The following is a 15,592-nucleotide window of genomic DNA, read 5'->3' on the forward strand; positions in this document are numbered from 1 at the left end:
TTGTTCAGAGTGAGTCACTGTTGTTGTTCAGAGTGAGTCACTGTTGTTGTTCAGGGTGATTCACTGTTGTTGTTCAGAGTGAGTCACTGTGTTCCTCAGTGTGATTCACTGTTGTTGTTCAGAGTGAGTCACTGTGTTCCTCAGTGTGAGTCACTGTTGTTGTTCAGAGTGAGTCACTGTTGTTGTTCAGAGTGAGTCACTGTTGTTGTTCAGGGTGATTCACTGTTGTTGTTCAGAGTGAGTCACTGTGTTCCTCAGTGTGATTCACTGTTGTTGTTCAGAGTGAGTCACTGTGTTCCTCAGTGTGAGTCACTGTTGTTGTTCAGAGTGAGTCACTGTTGTTGTTCAGAGTGAGTCACTGTTGTTGTTCAGGGTGATTCACTGTTGTTGTTCAGAGTGAGTCACTGTGTTCCTCAGTGTGAGTCACTGTTGTTGTTCAGGGTGATTCACTGTTGTTGTTCAGAGTGAGTCACTGTGTTCCTCAGTGTGAGTCACTGTTGTTGTTCAGAGTGAGTCACTGTTGTTGTTCAGAGTGAGTCACTGTTGTTGTTCAGGGTGACTCACTGTTGTTGTTCAGAGTGAGTCACTGTTGTTGTTCAGGGTGATTCACTGTTGTTGTTCAGAGTGAGTCACTGTTGTTGTTCAGAGTGAGTCACTGTTGTTGTTCAGAGTGAGTCACTGTGTTCCTCAGTGTGAGTCACTGTTGTTGTTCAGAGTGACTCACTGTTGTTGTTCAGGGTGACTCACTGTTGTTGTTCAGAGTGAGTCACTGTTGTTGTTCAGGGTGATTCACTGTTGTTGTTCAGGGTGACTCACTGTTGTTGTTCAGAGTGAGTCACTGTTGTTGTTCAGGGTGATTCACTGTTGTTGTTCAGGGTGATTCACTGTTGTTGTTCAGAGTGAGTCACTGTTGTTGTTCAGAGTGAGTCACTGTTGTTGTTCAGGGTGAGTCACTGTGTTCCTCAGTGTGAGTCACTGTTGTTGTTCAGAGTGAGTCACTGTTGTTGTTCAGGGTGATTCACTGTTGTTGTTCAGAGTGAGTCACTGTTGTTGTTCAGAGTGATTCACTGTTGTTGTTCAGAGTGAGTCACTGTTGTTGTTCAGGGTGATTCACTGTTGTTGTTCAGAGTGAGTCACTGTTGTTGTTCAGAGTGAGTCACTGTTGTTGTTCAGGGTGAGTCACTGTTGTTCACGGTGAGTCAATGTGTGTCATCAAACTGTCACTGTGTGTTGGTAAGCTGTCAGTCTGTCAGAAAGCTGTCGGTAAACTGTCACTCTATACGCTGAAGTACGAAAGGACAGAAAATCGCAGTTAGTAAACAGCCCACTGGGAACAGACACTTCATCTCTACAGGACATGACCTTAAAACATTCCTAAGAGACACTTCATCTCTACAGGACATGACCTTAAAACATTCCTAAGAGACACTTCATCTCTACAGGACATGACCTTAAAACATTCCTAAGAGATACTTCATCTCTACAGAACATGACCTTAAAACATTCCTAAGAGATACTTCATCTCTACAGGACATGACCTTAAAACATTCCTAAGAGATACTTCATCTCTACAGAACATGACCTTAAAACATTCCTAAGAGATACTTCATCTCTACAGGACATGACCTTAAAACATTCCTAAGAGATACTTCATCTCTACAGGACATGACCTTAAAACATTCCTAAGAGATACTTCATCTCTACAGGACATGACCTTAAAACATTCCTAAGAGATACTTCATCTCTACAGGACATGACCTTAAAACATTCCTAAGAGATACTTCATCTCTACAGGACATGACCTTAAAACATTCCTAAGTGAGGCTGGACTAACAGAATCAGAGTAAAGTGCAGATAATACCCATAGTCCACCGTTAGTGTTATATTGTCATAAATTTGTGCCCCCCTAAAATTCTAATACCCCAACTACTTTTGATTGTCATTGTTGTATTCAACGACCATTCTACCTCATAGTCTTAATTGTATTTAATATCTACAGAATCTATCTTCTTTTTTACAACTTACCACATCACTGTTCTATCTTATTATAAACTAACCATACCTTGTCTTCAATAATTCTACCTCACTTTAAAAAATACTCAATTGCCCAATTTTATTCTAAATCCCTATTATTGCCCAATTTTACTTTAAACTATATTGATCAAACTTATTGTAAACTTCTTTTATTGACCATTTTTATTCTATACATTTTTAAACTAGTATTTTCAACTACAACTTTTATATCATCCTGTCTACCATCTTACTAGCATATTATAACCAAGTCATTGCCATTTTTATTTTTATCATTTTTTATTATTATTCTTTTGCTACCTTAATTTGTGTATTTTATCCTGTCAATTTAAATCTAGTTATACTCTAATTCTTGTAAACAACTTATATAAGACCTCAGTGCAATTACAATTGAGAGTCTTGTTCCTTTATTATATTATTAGATTAATCATAGTTTTACTCTAGCTCATTCTAACTCAAGACATAGTCAATACCAAATTCACTATATTAGACCATAGTGCAATTACTAGTGAGAGACTAGTGCTATTTTTAATTTGTATTTTTATATTATTAGATTAAACCTATTGTACTATAGGTCATTCTAGCTCAAAACATAGACTCCACAAAAGTCATTATTAGACCTTAGTGCAATTACAAGTGAGAGTCTTGTTCTATTTTTAATTTGTATTTTTATATTACTAGTTTATACCTAGTTGTACTTTAGTTCATTCCAGCACAACACACAGACAACATCAACTTCATTATGTGTAGTAGTGACTATACTCTACATGACCAAAATACTCTAGCTATATACTTGTCCAAACTTCCCACCACTACAGATATCAGTACTAGAACTCAACACACAACTCAGGATATAAATAACCATAATTTAAACCTAGAAGATGATTGATCACGTTGACCATGATCTAAACCTCCATAATCTGACACCCAATCAAAACCTATTGGAAAGTAACTGCCTTTATTATACAGCATCACAAGCCACCACTATCCTAAACAATGCTAAAAGCCTATCAGTACTTAACTACAACATCAGGTCCTTAAGCAAACACTATGATGACCTCCTGGCACTCCTTGAATCACTAAAGACACCCTTCTCCTGCATTATTCTTACTGAGACCTGGCTTAAGCAGGACACAATAGATATCTACCCTCTACCAGGATACACAGCAATCCACAACTGCAGACCAAACCAAGTTGGGGGTGGTACTGTAATCTATTACTCTAACCAATTATCTTGTCTTAGCACCACTTGCTTTACTGATGAATATGGGGAACACATTTTTGCTAATTTTACTGTAAAAAACCTTAAGAGGCCTATAACAATTGGTGCCATTTACCGGATACCTCACACAAACATCCCACACTTCAGTGAGAATCTAAAGTCACTAATAGCAAACAGACAAATGAACAAGCACCAGCTTCTCTTAGCTGGAGACTTCAATATCAGCCTTGGCTTACTAGATGATCAGCCTGTAATTGATTTCATCAACAATATGAACAACACACTTCTCATACCAACAATAACTAAACCAACCAGGCTCACTGAGACAAGTGCAACCATAATAGACCACATATGGACCAATATACTAGCCCCCCTTAAATCAAGGATAATCACAGATAGCACTACAGACCACTACCCTACCTTCCCCCTGACAAACATTAGTAAACCACCACTTGAATACAACAAAGTCTCATTTAGACTCCATGACGAGGCCTCAATAACGAAGTTCATAGCTGACCTAGAGACTGTTGACTGGCCTACAGAATTCTCCAAGGCAAATGGTATTGATGACTGGACAGACATTTTTCTTAACAAAATACTTAGACTATACAACAAACATTGTCCTATAAAAACGAAACAGATCACAAACAAACGGCTTGGTTGCCCATGGCTAACCAGCACCATTCTGAAATCCATTGATAAGAAACACCAATATGAAAAGCAATATAGACAGGGCTTAATACACAAAGATATTCTTAAACACTATTCATCAATTCTCACCAAAGTAATAAAGAAAGCCAAACAACTATACTATTCCAGTAGATTCACAGACACTAGAGGAGATATAAAAAAGACCTGGAAAACACTCTCTCAGATTCTAGGGACCCACAAACTGAAAAAACCAAGAATATTGTCCTAACTAAACCTAATGAAACACCACTACATCCCACTGACACAGCTAACAAGATAAATGACTTCTTCTCAACCATAGGATCTAATCTCGCCAATAAAATCCCACGTACCAATGCCCTTGCCAGGGACTACCTAGATGGGAATTTCCCTAATTCCTTCTATCTTGCACCAACTGAGCCCACGGAAGTCACCGAGATTATAAAGTCACTTAAAAATAACTCAGGGAATCTGTCTCATGTCCCACCATTATTGTACAAGCGAGCGGCCCATGTCCTTTTGCATGCTATTTATTTACTTTTTAACAAGTCATTAGAAACTAGCACCTTCCTGAAACTACTCAAGACGGCAAGGGTTACACCAATACATAAAGGTGGTGACCCTACAGATTTAAACAACTATAGGTCAATATCAAACTTACCATTGCTATCCAAAATCTTTGAGAAACTCGTGCACAGGAGACCTATTCATTTATAACGGCACAAAACATACTCAACCCCTGCCAGTTTGGATTCAGGAAAAATAAAAGCACTAACGATGCTATCATAAAAATGCTAGATCTGCTTTACACAGCATTGGAAAATAAGGAATATCCACTAGGAATTTTTATTGACCTAAGAAAAGCTTTTGACACAGTAGACCACGGCATCCTACTCCACAAACTTGACCATTATGGTATAAGAGGCCATGCACTTGCATATTTCAAATCTTACCTTACTAATAGGTATCAGTATGTCACCATTAAAGACACAGCATCAACAACACGGCCACTTGATACTGGAGTTCCGCAGGGAAGTGTCCTTGGTCCCCTGCTCTTCCTCATATACATCAATGATCTTCCAAATGTATCCCAACACCTGAACCCCATTCTCTTTGCTGACGACACGACTTATGTCATCTCTCACCCTAATCTTGCCACCCTCAACACCATTGTTAACGAGGAGCTGGTCAAAATATCGACTTGGATGACAGCCAATAAACTTACGCTTAATACTGACAAAACCTACTATATTATGTTTGGTAGCAGAGCAGGAGTTGCGCAACTTAACATTAAGATCGATAACACTCTAAATGCCAGACATAATGAGGGCAAATTTCTAGGCCTATACCTCGACAACAATCTGAATTTCAGCACCCATATCCAACATATAACCAAAAAAGTATCCAAAACGGTTGGGATCCTCTCCAAGATACGATAGTACGTGCTGCAAAATGCCCTTGTCACACTATACCACTCATTTATTTATCCATACCTCACCTATGCTATTTGTGCTTGGGGATCAACTGCAGCAACACACCTAAAGCCAATAATAACCCAACAAAAGGCCGCAGTAAGAATAATCACTAAATCCCATCCCTGACAACACCCCTCCCCCACTCTTCATAGATCTAAACTTACTCAGTGTTCAGTACATCCACACTTACTACTGTGCAATCTACATCTACAGGACCTTAAATTCCAATATTAACCTTGATCTAAAACGCTTTCTTGATAGTTGTGACAGAACCCACAGGCATAACACCAGACACAAACATCTCTATGACATTCCCCGTGTCCGACTAAACCTTTACAAAAATTCAATGTATGTCAAAGGCCCTAAAATCTGGAACACCCTACTTGAAAATTCTAAAACTGCAGACACATTCATCACCTTCAAAACTACCATCAGAAAACATCTTATCTCCCTAATACACCCTGTCAACTAACTACACGAATACCACCTGGTGGTTCACACTTACACTCACTCACCCATTTGACCATAAACAGAAATATCAATCTCAATCTTAAAATAATGAATCCTAACTAGTCATAAGTTGGCCTGTGATACTCCAATACTGAAACTATGTATAGTGCCAAAACAAAAGCATTCACATTGCTAAACTCACAAACTAGTATTTAGTCACTTAGCCATAATACCAACTTACCTCATAATTTGTAATATTTTAAGTTTAAGAATTAATATAAGTCTGCCCGAAATGCCTAGCCATGCTAGGTGTTCTAGTGGTACACTCTGTAATTAGTATTTTACTACATGTAAACCACACAATAACCGAATTCTGTAATGTCAGCATTGTAATTCTTATAGAGAATAAACTTTGAATTTGAATTTGAAATTGAATGTAATGTGATGCAGTGTAAAAGTCAGTGTAAAAGTCAGTGTAAAATACACTGTATCTCTCACTGTATGATTTCTCAATAAAACATTTTTATAAATATTTTTTTGTATCTTAATTAAGTGGTTTTGCACACACACACACACACACACACACACACACACACACACACACACACACACACACACACACACACACACACACACACACACACACACAAGAGTGGGAGAGAAAATTAGGAGAGCTTTCTGCAAAAATGGAGACAACTTTCTGTGATATTGGAAAAGAGGTTGTAGAAGTAGAAGAAGAATTGGGAGTCACAAGTCGAAACTGCAGTAGCCAGGATAAGGGTTCTAGAAGATAAGGTAAACAGGCTGAAGCGAGTTACAGGGGCACTGACCAGAGAAGACACAGCATATGAAACAGGCTGAAGCGAGTTACAGGGGCACTGACCAGAGAAGACACAGCATATGAAACAGGCTGAAGCGAGTTACAGGGGCACTGACCAGAGAAGACACAGCATATGAAACAGGCTGAAGCGAGTTACAGGGGCACTGACCAGAGAAGACACAGCATATGAAACAGGCTGAAGCGAGTTACAGGGGCACTGACGAGAGAAGACACAGCATATGAAACAGGCTGAAGCGAGTTACAGGGGCACTGACCAGAGAAGACAGCATATGAAACAGGCTGAAGCGAGTTACAGGGGCACTGACCAGAGAAGACACAGCATATGAAACAGGCTGAAGCGAGTTACAGGGGCACTGACCAGAGAAGACAGCATATGAAACAGGCTGAAGCGAGTTACAGGGGCACTGACCAGAGAAGACACAGCATATGAAACAGGCTGAAGCGAGTTACAGGGGCACTGACCAGAGAAGACACAGCATATGAAACAGGCTGAAGCGAGTTACAGGGGCACTGACCAGAGAAGACACAGCATATGAAACTGGCTGAAGCGAGTTACAGGGGCAATGACCAGAGAAGACACAACATATGAAACAGGCTGAAACGAGTTACAGGGGCACTGACCAGAGAAGACACAGCATATGAAACAGGCTGAAGCGAGTTACAGGGGCACTGACCAGAGAAGACACAGCATATGAAACTGGGTGGCCGAACAGGAAGTATGGAGATATGAATTATGCTAAGGTCATAAAGGCTTGTCAATCAGGGCCAAGGAGTGAAAGAGGAGAGCAGCTGAGCACAGATGGAGAGGGTGACAGGTCAAATGTAGAGGCACACCCATGCTACCAAGAGCTACTGGAAAAAACAAGGGAGAAAATGGTCACGTACAGACAGGAACCATAGTCACAGAGGAAAAGGCAATGGGAGGAGGAAATGGCAAAATCAGTGTTTATTCATGGGCTTCTTGAGAGTGAGGGAAGGACACACACTGAAAGATGGTAGGCAGAAAGAAAGGAGATTTATAACATCATCACAGAATTAGGTGAAGAAGACATAAGAACATAAGAACATAAGAACGAAGGAACACTGCAGCAGGCCTACTGGCCCATGCGAGGCAGGTCCAAGTCTCCCACCAGCTTAAGCCAATGCACCCAAACTAGTCAGGTCAGGTCACCTTGACTTAAGGGAGGAACACGGCAACCGACCTGATAGCACAAGCTATCAGGTCCAACTCACACCCACCCACATCCACTCATGTATTTATCCAACCTATTTTTAAAGCTACACAACGTTCTGGCCTCTATAACTGTACTTGGGAGTTTGTTCCACTCATCCACAACTCTATTACCAAACCAGTACTTTCCTACATCCTTCCTGATGAGATTGTAAATTTTCAGAGAATAGGGGGGTACTTGAAGAAGAGAAAATGACCAATCAAGACTCAAGAAATCGTAATGACACGATTGCAAACAAACCATATCCCCGGCCGGGATTGAACCGCGACGGGCTGGAGTTTTGAGACTCTATGACTGCGGGTTCAATCCCGGCCGGGGGTATGGTATGACCAATCAAGCTGATTTTCAGGACAGAAACAGTACAAAACAGGATCCTCCAAGAGAAACCTTGGTTGAAGTACTTGGCAGAGTACAAGAGGGTGTTCCTAGACAAAGACAGAACACAAACAGAATGACAGCACCTGAGGGAGAGGACACAAAAGTATAAGGAGCTAGGAAGGGAGACAAGGACGGAACCAGCAGAGGTCAATCAGAGCAGGACAGAGCAACACGAGCAAGCACACACAGAACCATCCTCAGAACCCCACAATCAATCACACCATCCCAACACAAACTACAATCCATACTCACAGCTCCCACCCAACACTCAGCTATAGAGTCCCACAGTACAATACCAGGTCCCCCACCCTCACAGGCCCCCCAAACCAGTGTTGGAGAGGAAACTGAAGGTATGGTACACAAACGCTGATGGAATAACAAATAAGTGGGAGAAGTGGCATGAAAGAGTAAAAAAGGCATCACCAGACATCATAGCTCTCACAGAAACCAGCGAAGAGGTGGGGCTAAGACCTACGAATCGACCACTACAACCACAAATAGGTAAGTACAGATAAGTGAATACAGACACACACACACACACCGTTCCTTACCACTGTAACATAAACATCAAGACATTAGTTCCTGGTGGTAATTTCTGACCACCACCTCAGTAGTCATAATAGCACTAGTTATTTAAAGCAAGTGAATTGAAGCTAGTTCATTAAAGCTAGTGAACTGATTGTTTCTAAGATCCCTTGTGTTGCAGGTGTGGTTATGTTGCTCGGTATCGGCACTGGTGGAATGGCCAAGAGATCATCACATAATGGCAAAGTCTCCTTTCCCATGAAGGTTCTGGGTGGGATAGTCTCTCTTGCCACTATCGCCTGGTTTCTTGCAGGTATGTCTTTGTGTGTGTATGTGTGTGTGTGTGTGTGTGTGTGTGTGTGTGTGTGTGTGTGTGTGTGTGTGTGTGTGTGTGTGTGTGTGTGTGTACTCACCTATTTGTGGTTGCAGGGGTCGAGTCATAGCTCCTGGCCCTGCCTCTTCACTGATTGCTACTAGGTCCTCTCTCACTCCCTGCTCCATGAGCTGTATCATACCTCGCCTTAAAACTATGTATGGTTCCCACCTCCACTACTTCACTTTCTAGGCTATTCCACGGCTTGACTACTCTATGACTGAAGAAATACTTCCTAACATCCCTTTGATTCATCTGAGTCTTCAACTTCCAATTGTGACCTCTTGTGTCTGTGTCCCATCTCTGGAACATCCCGTCTTTGTCCACCTCGTCTATTCTGTGCAGTATTTTATATGTCGTTATCATGTCTCCCCTGACCCTCCTGGCCTCCAGTGTCGTCAGGCCGATTTCCCTCAACCTTTCTTCGTAGGACAATCCCTGTAGCTCTGGGACTAGTCTTGTTGCAAACCTTTGCACTTTCTCTAATTTCTTGATGTGCTTGACTAGGTGTGGATTCCAAACTGGTGCTGCATACTCCAGTATGGGCCTGACGTAAATGGTATACAGAGTCTTGAACGAATCCTTACTGAGGTATCGGAACGCTATCCGTAGGTTTGCCAGGCGCCCATATGCTGCAGCAGTTATCTGATTGATGTGCGCCTCGGGAGATATCCTCGGTGTTATACTCACCCCCAGATCTTTTTCCTTGAGTGAGGTTTGCAGACTTTGGCCATCTAAACTATATTGTGTCTGTGGTCTTCTTTGCCCTTCCCCAATCTTCATGACTTTGCATTTGGCAGCTAAACTCAAGGAGCCAGTTGCTGGACCAGGCTTGTAGCCTGTCCAGGTCTCTTTGTAGTCCTGCCTGATCCTCATCCGATTTGATTCTTCTCATTAACTTCACATCGTCTGCAAACAAGGACACTTCTGAGTCTATCCCTTCTGTTATGTCATTCACATGTACCAAGAACAGCACAGGTCCTAGGACTGACCCCTGTGGAACCCCGCTTGTCACAGGCGCCCACTCTGACACCTCGTCACGTACCATGACTCGTTGTTGCCTCCCTGTCAGGTATTCTCTGATCCATTGCAGTGCCTTTCCTGTTATGTGTGCTTGATCCTCTAGCTTTTGCAGTAACCTCTTGTGAGGAACTGTGTCGAAGGCCTTCTTGCAGTCCAAAAAAAATGCAGTCGATCCACCGCTCTCTCTCTTGTCTTACTTCTGTCACCTTGTCATAGAACTCTAGTAGGTTTGTGACACAGGATTTTCCCTCCCTGAAACCATGCTGGTTGTCAATTATACACTTGTTTCTTTTCAGGTGCTCCACCACTCTCCTCCTGATGATCTTCTCCATGACCTTGCATACTATACACATTAGTGATACAGGTCTGTAGTTTAGTGCCTCATGTCTGTCTCCTTTTTTAAAAATTGGGACTACATTTGCCATCTTCCATACCTCGGGGAGTTGCCCAGTTTCAAATGATGTGTTGAAGATCTTTGTTAATGGTACACACAATATCTCTGCTCCCTCTTTAAGGACCCACGGAGAGATGTTGTTTGGTCCCACCGCCTTTGAGGTGTCAAGTTCGCATAGCAGCTTCTTCACCTCCTCCTTGGTTATATGTACCTCATCCAGCACTTGCTGGTGCACCCCCCTGCTCTGATTTCCTGGAGTCCTACTGGTTTCCACTGTAAATACTTCTTTAAATCTTGTGTTGAGCTCCTGACATACCTCCCGATCGTTTCTTGGGAATTCCCCATCACCCTTCCTCAGTCTGATTACCTGGTCCTTGACTGTTGTTTTCCTCCTGATGTGGCTGTACAACAGCTTCGGGTCAGTCTTGACTTTCGATGCTATGTCATTTTCGTATTGCCCCTGAGCCTCCCTTCTTATCTGTGCATATTCGTTTCTGGCTCTTCGGCTAATCTCCTTATTTTCCTGAGTTCTCTGTCTTCTGTACCTTTTCCATTCTCTAGTACACCTAGTTTTTGCCTCCCTACACCTTTGGGTGAACCAAGGACTCGTTCTTTTCTTACCATTATTTCTGTTTCCCTTGGGAACAAACCTCTCCTCTGCCTCCTTGCATTTTGTTGCCACATAGTCCATCATTTCTTGTACTGCTTTTCCTGTCAGTTCCCTCTCCCACTGAATGTCTTGAAAGAAGTTCCTCAAGCCTGAGTAGTTCCCCCTTTTGTAGTTTGGTTTTTCCCACCCTATTCCTGCTGCTCTTTCCACTTGGAGCTCAACTATGTAGTCGAAGCACAGAACCACATGATCACTAGCTCCCAGGGGCCTTTCATACATGATATCCTCGATGCCAGAACTACTCAAGGTGACTACAAGGTCCAGTCTTGCTGGTTCATCCTCTCCTCTCTCTCTGGTAGTGTCTCTAACATGTTGATGCATGAGGTTTTCCAGTACCACATCCATCATCTTGGCTCTCCATGTTTCGGGACCCCCATGGGGCTCCAGGTTTTCCCAGTCAATCTCCTTGTGATTGAAATCACCCATAACTAGTAACTTTGCTCCCCCCATGTGTGCTCTCCTGGCCACCTCGGCTAGTGTGTCGACCATTGCTCTGTTGCTTTCATCGTATTCTTCTCTTGGCCTCCTGCAGTTCTGTGGTGGGTTGTACATTACTGCAATTATCACCTTATGTCCCTCAGACTGGATTGTTCCTACTATGTAGTCCCTTTCGCCCGTGCCATCCATTCCTTCCATTTTCTCAAACCCCCACTGGTTTTTAATGAGCAGTCCAACTCCTCCTCCCCCTCTCCTCCCTCTGTCTTTCCTGAGGATTTGATATCCGGATGGAAAGATTGAATCTGTTATTATTTTGGTGAGTTTTGTTTCTGTGAGTGCTATTATGTCTGGGGATGTCTCCTTGATTCTTTCGTGCCACTCCTCATATTTGTTATTCCATCTGCATTTGTATACCACACCTTCAACTTCTTTTCTAAGATTGTGGTCTGGGAGGTGTATTGGGGTTGGGGAAGTGGGAGACCTGATAAGGAACTATGGGTGGTTGCTGTGGGGGTGGAGTTTGTAATGCAGTGGGTGGGGGCATAGGATGTGGCATGGGTGTTTTGGTTTAGAGTGTTTGGTTGCACTGGGGTTGACCTGGTTGGGAGGCTTCTATAGGAAGTTGTGAGGGAGGCTGTATTTGATCTTCCTGTGTCTGGGATCTCCTGTCTGTCTTCTCCATCCCCTCTCTTCCCTCTTTTCGCCTTTGTACCATCTCTCTGTTTCTGCCTTTCTGCTTGTGTTCTGTCGCGGTCGAGATACACCTTCCTGTATGCCGGCATGTCCCTTAATTGTGCTTTCTCCTGCAGGATCCTGTTCCGAGTCGATTCTGCCTTGAAGGTCACTTTCACTGGCCGGGTTCTTTTTTTACAAACCCCCCTATTCTCCGAAAATTTTCCAGCTAGGTCATGTCGTCTTCTCCAATTGCTTTCATGATGCTTTCAACTGCTTTTTCCCCTTGTTTTCTTGCTTCATATGTTTCCCTTTCAACTTCCTGGAGCCCATACACAAAGACTGACCTCACCCTTTCATTCTCCCACTGCATATCCCTGTGTATCCCCTCATTCAATTTGATTTCCTCCATTGCAGCTTTCCTTTCTTCAGTTTCACTAGCTAATGTACTTGGGCTCAGTGGCCTGTCATTTTCCCTTCTCGGCTTTCCCTGGGCTCTGCTGTGGTCTGTTAGGTCCTCCACATATAGCTTAGCTCTTTCATTTACTACAGTCTCCACTGATTGAGCTTCTACATGCAGTTTTGCTCCTTCTTTCCCTACAGTCCCCTTATTTGTGACTGAGGTAGCAGTCTCTGTTGTCAATCCCAAAATGTTCTTTAGTTCTTTAGGCTGTTTCAGATTTTTCAGTTCCTCTTCTAAACTCTGTATCCTGGCCTCTGCTGCTTTGACTTGCACCTCCCACTTCCTGCTTTCCATGTCTATCCTCTCTTCCATTCTCATGCTAAGTTCTTCTAGTTTCTTTTCCCATTCATGTTCCCTTTTTGTGAGCTCTGCTGCCCAATCTTCCTTTGCAGTTTCCTCCTCCTGTCCCTTGGTTTTTCTTGTTGCTCTCTGGCAACCCATTTTTGTTTTATCCTGATTGCCTCAGAGTGGGAAACCCTATGTAATTCTGTATGTTAGGTTAGTATTGTGTATGTCAGAGTGTGGGGGGGGGAGGTAGTGGAGGAACTGTGGCTATGTGGGAGAGTAGTGAGGAGTGGGAGTGGGAAGGAGGGAGAAGCAAGTGGGTGAGTGGGAGAGGGAGAGGGGGAAAGAGGGAGAGGTGGGGAGGGGGAGGGTGAAAGAGGGAGGGGAAGGATCAGGTGTGTGTGTGTGTGTGTGTGTGTGTGTGTGTGTGTGTGTGTGTGTGTGTGTGTGTGTGTGTGTGTGTGTGTGTGTGTATGTGTGGGTTTTGCAAAGTCCCAGAACGAGGTCCCTCTGTTTTTCCGAGTTAAAATATGTTCATACTGTGGAAATTAGCTTTATGCGGCTTGGACCAGAAAGTCGTTAGATGTAAGAGATGGGATACTTGCTTGTATGATGCATTAGTATGTGTGTATGATCAAGGGATGGCTTAGTATGTGTGTATGATCAGGTGATGGCTTAGTATGTGTGTGTATGATTGTGGTTTGGCTTAGCATGGGTATGTATGGTTATAGTATGTGTTAATAAGTGTGCCCTCATGGCCTATAAATATGATATGGCTGTAAGTTGTATATCTGTGTATAACTGCATAATGTCAGTGTATGCGTACACTTCTGCAATATTTAAGTATGTCTGTACATGTCAATAGGATGACTGAGTAAAATTGTATAAGTCCGTAGAATTCCTAAATACATGAGTATGTCAGAAGGATATTTATGTTCATGTGAACATGTGATTAAATTATCTGTACACCTGCATAATATATGTGTGTCAGGAATACATCTTAGCTAAGAACTCAAGATATCTTTGGAGGCGTTAGAGAAATACACATTTGCTCTCCTGGTGTGTATTTGATAGGTGTTTGTGACGTCCCGCAGCCATAATCCTATGGGCTCTGTCTACATCCTGGATGATTATGTCCATGGCTGGCTCCGGGGCTCATCGGTGTCTTTTCAGTGACTCGACCATCCCATTCCTGTGCTGTGACACTAAGTACGGTCTCCTAATTATGTACGTAACATACTATTGACAGCTCAGATTGCGCTATGTGCAGGACGACCTCGTCATGCAGGCAGTCTAATACACCCAATATAAATGAACTGGCAGATGTTACAGAAATAAATACCAGGCAGTGATTCTATACTAGGCAAAATAATGTTGTAAAAAAAGAAAAATATATATAAAATTCGTAGATCATACTGAAAGCATAATGAATCTTGCTGGATTAGAGTAAGAATCAGAGGAGATCGATCGATCGCTATTCAGGTGGTCTATATGGGTTCTAGAGGATAGAATATATTAAACAGGTAAGGATAACTTGGCGCTCACAAGTCACATCTCTTAATGTCCAGAACTCACAGACGTGATGAACAATTATTGTACAGTAGAAAGTAACCCACAGCTAAAGAGACTGACACAGTCATATGAACTTAGACATGCAAAGTAACTTCTAAAGTTTAAGAATCTAAGCAGTAAGGTAGAATAATGTGTTGACACGCAGCAACGGCAAAATGACACAGTTAACCAAAGATTACAAGTATGGCAAAGGTGGCACTGTAATGACAGAAATAGTAACCGATTACCTCTACAAGGTATTTAACCCCCAACTGTACTAAGGCAAGATTAATATATATGCTGAGTGTTCACGTAACCTAAGGGAGTTAAATTCAGTGGCAGTGGCTAACACTTGCCGTGACTGAGAGAAGTCAAAATTAATGACATTGGTTGACACTTTGGGTGTCCTAATCACCGGTCGTGACGGTCAGGAGCAACAAGAGTCAGTACGAGTGTCAGTCAGGTTGTTAGAGGTAAAGTATACAGGGTCAGAAGGATGGTCAAAGTATCAGTTGCAGTGGTAGCAAACCCTTGGGAAACAGGTTTCAAAGAGGTTAGGAAGGAATCTGGATCAGTTAACGCTTGCGCCTTAAGAACTGTCATGGACTCCATAGCAACAGTGATCAGTTTGACCGTAAACATAGAAACACCAGAAGGCGGTACCATTTTTACCAAAATCTAAGGTAAATTATCTGCCTTCCGCAAGGACCAAACTCAGAGACTGGGCTGCAAGATCAAGCTGGGACAACAACAAATATGGATTGGAACAAGCTGGTTTGAAAGAGTAAGTACAAAAGAAACTCTCACATTGAAACCAGCTAGTGAAGTCGTCGCAAACCCGAGAACTAATGAGACCTTAACAACACCAGGCAAGGGAGACCGAAACTGTCTTAAGCTAGT

The 15,592-nt window shown here is 42.5% G+C and overlaps 1 protein-coding gene across 2 annotated transcripts in view; it reads left to right on the forward strand.

The window, feature by feature from the left end:
* Nucleotides 1-15,592, forward strand: part of LOC138855453 (transmembrane protein 272-like) — a gene marked incomplete at its 5' end in the record, with an annotated part of 77,756 nt that overhangs the window by 46,839 nt on the left and 15,325 nt on the right. Inside the window, 1 exon segment of one of the 2 annotated variants that reach the window (XM_070104923.1) lies at nucleotides 9,005-9,136. Coding sequence (XP_069961024.1) covers nucleotides 9,005-9,136 — 132 coding nt within the window. 2 annotated transcript variants of the gene reach the window in all.

Source organism: Cherax quadricarinatus, chromosome 95 (assembly GCF_038502225.1).
Source record: "Cherax quadricarinatus isolate ZL_2023a chromosome 95, ASM3850222v1, whole genome shotgun sequence".
Classification (NCBI taxonomy): Eukaryota; Metazoa; Arthropoda; class Malacostraca; order Decapoda; family Parastacidae; genus Cherax; species Cherax quadricarinatus.